The sequence below is a fragment of the Podarcis filfolensis genome (genome assembly GCF_964270895.1).
Source record: "Podarcis filfolensis genome assembly, chromosome: 6".
NCBI lineage: Eukaryota > Metazoa > Chordata > Lepidosauria > Squamata > Lacertidae > Podarcis > Podarcis filfolensis.
This window is the reverse complement of record NC_139609.1, coordinates 5,942,765-5,950,593: the sequence shown is the minus strand read 5'-3', so window position 1 is coordinate 5,950,593 and position 7,829 is coordinate 5,942,765. Positions and strand designations below refer to the sequence as shown.

The following is a 7,829-nucleotide window of genomic DNA, read 5'->3' as shown; positions in this document are numbered from 1 at the left end:
TACATGAGTGCCATCTAGTTGCCAGAAGCTGGAGCACAAGTAGTCCTGACAGATCAGAATAGAAGTCCATGTTGTCCCATGTTCTGCCTCCAACTGTGGCCAGCATTTGGCAAGGTCATGGCAACAGCCCTATTTAAAGGCTCAGATTCCAAAATCTAAAAGGAACCTGTCAGCCAATTTATATATTACCTGTGTTGCATGGATCCACACCACAGCAGTAGCTGTGTCTAAATCTAGTAATCATGTGTGATGGGTGCATCACATGGGACATTTCCATGGCAATGGGTGCTGACATGTTAACATGTATGTGATCTGCCTGTTGTTGTTTAGTCGTGCCCGACTCTTTGTGACCCCACGGACCAGAGCACGCCAGGCACTCCTGTCTTCCACTGTCTCCCACAGTTTGGTCAGACTCATGCTGGTAGCTTCGAGAACACTGTCCAACCATCTCGTCCTCTGTCATCCCCTTCTCCTTGTGCCCTCCATCTTTCCCAACATCAGGGTCTTTTCCAGGGGGTCTTCTCTTCTCATGAGGTGGCCAAAGTATTGGAGCCTCAGCTTCAGGATCTGTCCTTCCAGTGAGCACTCAGGGCTGATTTCCTTAAGAATGGATAGGTTTGATCTTCTTGCGGTCCATGGGACTCTCAAGAGTCTCCTCCAGCACCATAATTCAAAAGCATCAATTCTTCGGCGATCAGCCTTCTTTGTGATCTGCCTACCCAGTGCTATCTTTCCAGAAAAAAAGCTGCCAAAACCCTTGTTTTATTCGAATGTCAGTGGTGCCTACCTGAGAGGTGCCAGAACCCACCTGAGAGGTGCTGAAAAAAAGCCTTGAGCCTACCCCCATGGGATTCAAGCTTCTATATAGAGGCAGAAACTGCCCCTACAAAGTTAACATAATTTGGCTCCAAGTGAAATCTCAGGCTGAAGAATGGTTGTGGTAGTTGGGAGAGGGGCAATGTCCATGGCCTGCCTTGGAGATTATTTAAGCAGCAAACTGACAATTTTTAAGGATAATTTTATCACACTGAGGGAAACCTTTTGGCTTTTCCATCTCAGCTACCAGAATTATCTTAGGTTCTCTCTCATCCTATCTGTATTCATCCAAATAGCTTAAATCTGAGTGTCATGCATGGGGTTATCCTACTGTTTACTTGTAGTATGCTTATGCACACAGACAAAGCGCACATGCTCAAGATGCTCAGGTAACTTTTCTGACATAGGGAGAAAGAGGGTGAGCAGATTTCAAATTTGCTCCAGAGGCCATGTAAGCTATCCCTAAAGATGGTAAACACTGCCCCCAGGTGAAGGATGTTAGGAATTTTTTCTCTGCATTTGATTGGAAGCCGTAAACACTATGGTCATGAGGCGCCCCACACTGCTCCCTTAAAACCCTAAAAATTGGAGGCTTAAGGACTATCATGGGGGTGAAGTGGCTTCCAGTGAATGGAAACCACTCCCCCCACTCCTTGAGTAACGCATGCTCCTAAAGCACATCAACTGATGGGAAATTGGGAGTGTGCCTTTCTCCAGCAAAGGAAGAACCTGGAGCCCACTTTAAGCTCCCAATTCCTCCTTTAAAGTCTCACGCAACACCAGCTGCCATTTATTTATTTACTGAATTTATATCCCACCCTTCCTCCCAAAGCAGTCCAGAGCAGCAAACACATCCACACCATTTTTTTGTTTGTTTTTATTTTCCATAGGCCCCTAATCAACGGAATCAGGCTCATAACAAGGAACCTGGCCTGACACTTGGCGGGTAAAACTGTAACTTCTGACTGTGTCCTGGTTGCTGCTGGACTCTGCGCTTATACAGCCAAACCTCGGTTGTTGAATGTAATTCGTTCTGGAAGCCCATTCGACTTCCGAGGCGCAGCTTCCAATTGGTTGCAAGAGCTTCCTGCACTCAGGCAGAAGCCGCGTCAGACATTCAGCTTCCAAAAAAAATGTTCAAAAACCGGAACACTTACTTCTGGGTTTTCGGTGTTTGGGAGCCGAAACGTTCCAAAACGGAGATGTTCAGGAGCCAAGGTTTAACGGTACATCAAGTTATGAAAACATACAAACAAATCCTTTCTGAAATAGCCTGGAATAGCTCCCTTCTTTAAATGCACTCAATACTTCAAAAATATATACAGAACTGTCTAGCTACAATAAAATATCCAGTTTAAAATAGTTTGGTGCAAACATGACAATAGGACAACTCACTGATTACTTTTGGAACAACTCTATTAAGAACAGGAGAATCAACAAAGCTATACAAACAGGGGAGAAGTTAGCACTCATTGCCGCATTTAGTCCAAATTGAAACATAGGTAGAATTCCCACAGCCTTCAAGCCTTTTTTTTTTTTTTTTTTTTTTTACCAATGTGTACAAGAAAGCAACCAGCCACTGAAGTCTTGAACAGCCATCCAGCCACTCCTTGGGCTTTCCTCATATCACCATCTTCTTAAGATGAAAGGAGAAAAAGCCACCAGATGTAGCTAAGCGTGCTGAGGCTCCAAGGGCTACACTAGGGCTGCAAGCGACGCAGGATGCCGGGGAACCCTGAAGTTTGGCGGTGAACACCAAGGCATTGTGGCCTGTGCCCCCTTGGTTAGGGCAGCTGCGAGCGGTATACAGGGTTATTACTTGGGTCCTGGATGCGTCATCCACCTTCCTCTCTGAAGGAACATTTCCTGAACAGCAAAGAGAGAAAAAATGACCTTGGTGGGCTATGTCGTTCACAGGATCCGGCTGGCCCAAGACGTTTTGGCGCCTGAGGCAAAGCACAAAATGGCACGCCCCCCTACCCCCACGAAAGAAGGGGTGAGTGAAGATCTACATCAGGAATAAACATCGGGATTGGGATCTGCAGATCCTACCACCTAAAGCGGTTGCCTCGCTTTGCCTCAAGCTGGCCCTGACTGAAGAAAAACTTTACTGGGGAATGAACAATGTAGTCCCATCCCCACTTTTTATTTCATTTGTTAGTCACCTTACACAAAAACATCTCAAAGTTACTTAACAGATAAAATAAAAAACGATAAAATCAACTTTAGAAACCAAATTAAAAACAATGTACAATACAAAATTCCTAAAATGCTCACCCAGTGATACAATAAGAAGGGCAAATCCTACCCCACCCCACAAAAAGATGAGCACAGCAGAGGCTAACTTAGCCACGAAATGCCTGAGTAAATCAAAATGTCTTAGATGGGCACCTAAAAACTGATAGTGAGGATGCCAGGCATGCACATTTTTATTGGAATACTGTGAAATTGAACCATGGGAAGCAGCTCCCATGTGGGTGCAGTAATGCACCAACTGCGCCTCGATATGAGCTGCAGGGTCCTCCCACATTGTTTCAGTAGGATATGCTGTGCACAAGAAAGCATTCAAGGCACTTGGGGAGTAAGGTTTCCACACTTCTCTCTCTGCTGCAATTTTAACGAGGAATGAGGTGTCCACTTCGCCGCTCAGACTCCAAGTGGGACTCTGCGCAGACATTCTTAGGACTTGCAGTTTAATGTCAATAGAGTAGTAAGGGTACTACTTAAACAGGATTAATATAGCCAGATTATGCACTTGAACAGTTTTTGCTTTAAGCAGCCCACAAGTACCGTGTATGGCAGATGGTGATGGAAGTGGTTGGGAACCGTAGCCAGATAATTTCAGATCCAAATCTAATTTGTTCTCCTCTGCTGATTGCTTGGAATGGACAATGGAGATGTAAAACTCTTGCAGCGTTTGTGACAAAGAATCAGATGTAGCTCCAAGAGTGTTTCTTGCCTGTAGTCAAATGGACAGGGAAGAAACCTGATTTAGGGCAAAAGTAAACCCATGTGACCCATGCCACTGTCACAGGCCACTGAAAAGAACTGAGAGTTTATTTTCCTTCATACACAAACAGTACCTGCCACAAACACACCGCTATTTGGCAAACTCTGTAAAAAGCAGAGGACATGCAGTGAACACATGTACCCAGACACCAGGAAGGGCTAATCACCACAGGTCTCTATGTGTTTACACTGCGTTAACAAATGCACTTCCTTTTTATATTTTATGGGGTTTTTTACTGCTAATTCACTGGCATTTGTGGAAGCAAGCTAGTCCTTTTCTCCTATTTATCATCTCAATCCATATTTCGGCTACAAAACAGGTTCCCATGACAGAGCTAAGAACACAGAAGCAAGGGGATTGAATTTGTAGGGCACTACTGGTATAAAAAATGGGAGACAGAACAGAGGCACTGCAACCATGGTTAACAGGATTCACTCAAACACAGCTGAAAGAATCCATGGCACTGGGAAAGTAGAACATTCAGGGACTCTTTCTTCCCTTAGTTTGTACAAAATATGCCAGCCTGCACACAGAAGAAAGGTATGGCGCAAACTTAAGCAAACCTGAATACCCACCTCCCATCTTGATGTTTAGCACAACTTCCATTTGTCCCTCCTTGCCAGAAGTAGTCTGGAGGTGATGTTCCTCTTAGCAGCCAGATTGGCTTCTTCTCTATGTTAGAGAACTGGCCTCACTACCAGCTGAAAGGGGGGTCTCTTTGCCAGGGATGCAAGCTGTGCCCCCTTGCCAGAAAGTAGCCCAGGAGCAATGCTCCTGTTATGGTCATAAGATTACTTTCTTATTCACAGGAAAGTTGACCTCATTATCATTCCTCAAGGAAGGATCGTTTCTGCCTGAAATGCTTGTGACTACTTGCTGGACACTAGTTCAGGAGCTATGCCCCTCTTTGCAGTCAGTTCCAGTTTGCTTTTCCATGGGGGAAACAGCAGTAATGTGACAGAAGCTTGTCATCAGGGCCAGATAAGTTGTCAGGTAAACAAATGCTGAATCAGGCTGCTAGCACAATAAAAAAAAATGTTCAAAAGGGCTGGAAAATCCCAGCTACCTTGCAGCAGGCAAGATGGGACTGGGGGGAGCCTCCTCTCACAGAATGGGACCAAGCACAAAGCCATTTTCATAGCCTTGCCTTTCAAGCTAGTGGGAAAAGTAACCCACTCCTGGATAACTACCACCATTAAAGGAGTCAGACAAGAAGAGAATGAAAATGCAAGAGCGGCAAGGTTTGCACAGCTAGCATTCTGGGGCAATGAAATAGTTGTGCAGGCTCAAAAGCTGTAGCTCTGATCTTGGAAAGCCTCACCTAGAATGTTAGCAGAGGACTCACAGGTTCTTTTCTTGGAAGCAATGATGCTTTCAGAAGGGGTGGAGGAAATGTTCATGCCAAGAAGCTGCGTGCTCTTGGAGGGGGTGGGCAACATGCCAGTGGGGGGGCAGGGCCAGAGGTGAAAGTGAACACATGAAAATGTTGTATTTGTGAAGTGAGCTAGTTTCCACATGCACTCCTCTCTAGCCTCCATCCAGGGAAACAAGAGACATGATCAGAGTTCAAGGACACATGCTAGTCAGGCAGTAACACCCAACATGCGAAGCAGTCAGTGAAGGGTATAGCCTGGATAGAGTGAAAGAAAAAACAGACTTGCAGGTCCCCATTAGACCTCTAGGTTCTCCACAACCACGCTAAGATTCAACAAGTATGTAGGGTCTGACAATGTATCTTGGGTTATGCAACCATGCATGCCATCCCAATAATGGAATTCATCTATGTTACTTTAAAGCCGGAAATCAAGTTTACAAGGTAAGCCAACGGAAATGACTTTACCTCCATTCTTCCAGATGACTCCACTTTTCTGTTCAGGGGTTCCAGACTCAGACAGTTTCTTCTCTCAACAGGAATGGAAATATCCACATTCTGCCAAAAATGTGTCACACATTTGGTAAGTAAAAGGGCCCCCAAAAAGTGATGCTCATTGACAGTAAAAGCAAGAGGGATAATGTGAACATAGTTCAGCAAACGTACTGGCAGAAAAAAGTGGTTCAGATAACTAAGATGAAGAAGAAAAGAACTTTCTCTGGTAAGTACAATGGGAGTGGCAAGGAAGGGCTTTATCCTCCCTAAAACTGGCATCTAGCAATAGCCATAATTTATAATTTTTAAAATAAATCTATTGTGCTGGAGAGCATTGCCACTGGTCTCAGACTTTGGGATAATGAACGGGCTAGAAAGACATGGCTAAGGGATACGAAAAGGCTTTGAAACTTCACCAACAACCCACCTGACCATTTCCCTCCCATCAACACTGAACAACCACCACCTGTTGTGCCAATTCCTGGCTGTGCTGAGTCTCCTCCTTATTCCCTTCATAACTCGAAGAATGGCGGGGAAACACTGTGTTGTCAGGGGACAAAGTATCACCATTTTTCTCTTCTTCATAATGCTTGGAAGGTGTCCAGTTCTCATCCCAGATTTCATCGCACATATATACTGGCTCAAGGAGCGGCATCTCAGGGTCTGAGCGTGAGCCTGCTGTACCCTAGAAAACGATTCAGGGCCAAGTTACAGTACCGTCAACTTTTAAAAGGAATATTTTTAATTCAATGCACTTTGTTTTAAACAATTCACTTGCTGATAAAACAAAACTGTCTGCTGGAAGGAAAAGAGAGAGGCAGCAAGGTGGCCACCCAGTCCTTTTAAAGGTACCCACCCCAAACTTTTCACAAGAATCTCACCGGGCCACATGAGATGCTGTAGGACTCCCAAGAGGTACTCACCTCCATAACGGCAATATTGGCCACCACACAAAACAGCTGCCAGCATCAAGAGGCTTGTTTAACACCTTCACCACACACCCCTTTAAACTGCAGTGCAGTTTAAGTTACATGTTAGTGGGATTAGATTGTCCCAATTAAATCTTTGTTTAAACAAATAAACAAATGGAAGGTATTTGTTGAGGTCTCCAAACGAAACTAGTATGGTATCTAAGGTCAAAGCGATTCCATTACCCATATTATGTTCTAATGGGTCTTGGAGAAACTCTCCCTGCTAACTTTGCTCATGTACTTATTTTAACTGCTTGGATATACTTCACTAGATGCAACATCAATGCTTATTGAAACAGAAAAACTCAAAAATCTCCACCTGGGAAAGCACTTCATTGTAGCAAGACCCTGAATCTGGTACTTCTGGAAGGTCACAAAGAGATTCCTGCTTAAGCAAGGGCGTTTCTGCCTTTGTCAAACCAGACTGCTGCTCCGGTCCAGGTTTCAGATACAATGTGGAAAAGAATGGCTCTCTGAAATTCTGTTAAGGCAGGAGAATGAAGAATTTTATTTATTTAATAAATTTGTATACAGTTTAAAGAAAAACTCTTACCAAAGTAGTTTACAAGTCGTTTGCCAATGCAATGTTAAGATAATATGAAACAAAAAATGCAGGAATAGCAGATGAATTTTGAAAATTATCAGAAAGGATTGATGGAAGTCATAGGCTAACTATAGCCACAAATGTATAAGATGGGGTGGGATGGTTGTTTTGTCTGGAAAGTATGTTAAAACCAATAAAAAAATTATTTTAAAAAGAAAAGAAGGAATAGTTCCAACCAAGGAGGACGGTAGATAAAACTGATAGAATATGCAGAGACAGCCAAACTTACAGGAAGAAATCAGGAAGAGGAAAAAAACTAATAAAGATTGGGCTGCATTTATTGACTATTTAAAAAGTTATTGTAAACAACTTAAAGCTTTAGCAGGGTTAACTTAAAACGAACAGTAAAGAATATGTGAAGAAAGTTTACAGGAAACAAACAATTGAGGCATTTTGTGGATATGCAGAAGTAAAGATAAACCGAAGGAACCATGAATGGGGTGGGGGGAAAGTTGATTTGTTCTTATTTTGGGGTTTGTTAATTTGTATGCATTGTTGCAAAATGAAAAATGATAAATAAAAATTATTTTTAATAAGATTTAACAACCTGGAAATTAACTA

The 7,829-nt window shown here is 43.4% G+C and overlaps 1 protein-coding gene across 9 annotated transcripts in view; it reads right to left on the bottom strand.

Annotated features, from left to right (window-relative positions):
* Positions 1–2,214: 2,214 nt before the first annotated feature.
* The window catches only part of TDRD5 (tudor domain containing 5), a 30,921-nt gene continuing 25,306 nt past the window's right edge, over positions 2,215–7,829 (bottom strand). For 7 of the 9 annotated variants that reach the window (XM_083621590.1, XM_083621589.1, XM_083621585.1 and 4 more), the window contains 5 exons: positions 6,984–7,145; positions 6,160–6,378; positions 5,667–5,756; positions 3,607–3,775; positions 2,215–2,682 (listed from right to left, as the gene is read on the bottom strand). In XM_083621590.1, coding sequence (XP_083477716.1) covers positions 2,438–2,682; positions 3,607–3,775; positions 5,667–5,756; positions 6,160–6,378; positions 6,984–7,145 — 885 coding nt within the window. In that variant the 3' untranslated portion in view covers positions 2,215–2,437. The remainder of the gene's footprint in view (positions 2,683–3,606; positions 3,776–5,666; positions 5,757–6,159; positions 6,379–6,983; positions 7,146–7,829) is intronic. The other 2 variants (XM_083621593.1, XM_083621592.1) reach the window with 2 other exon arrangements.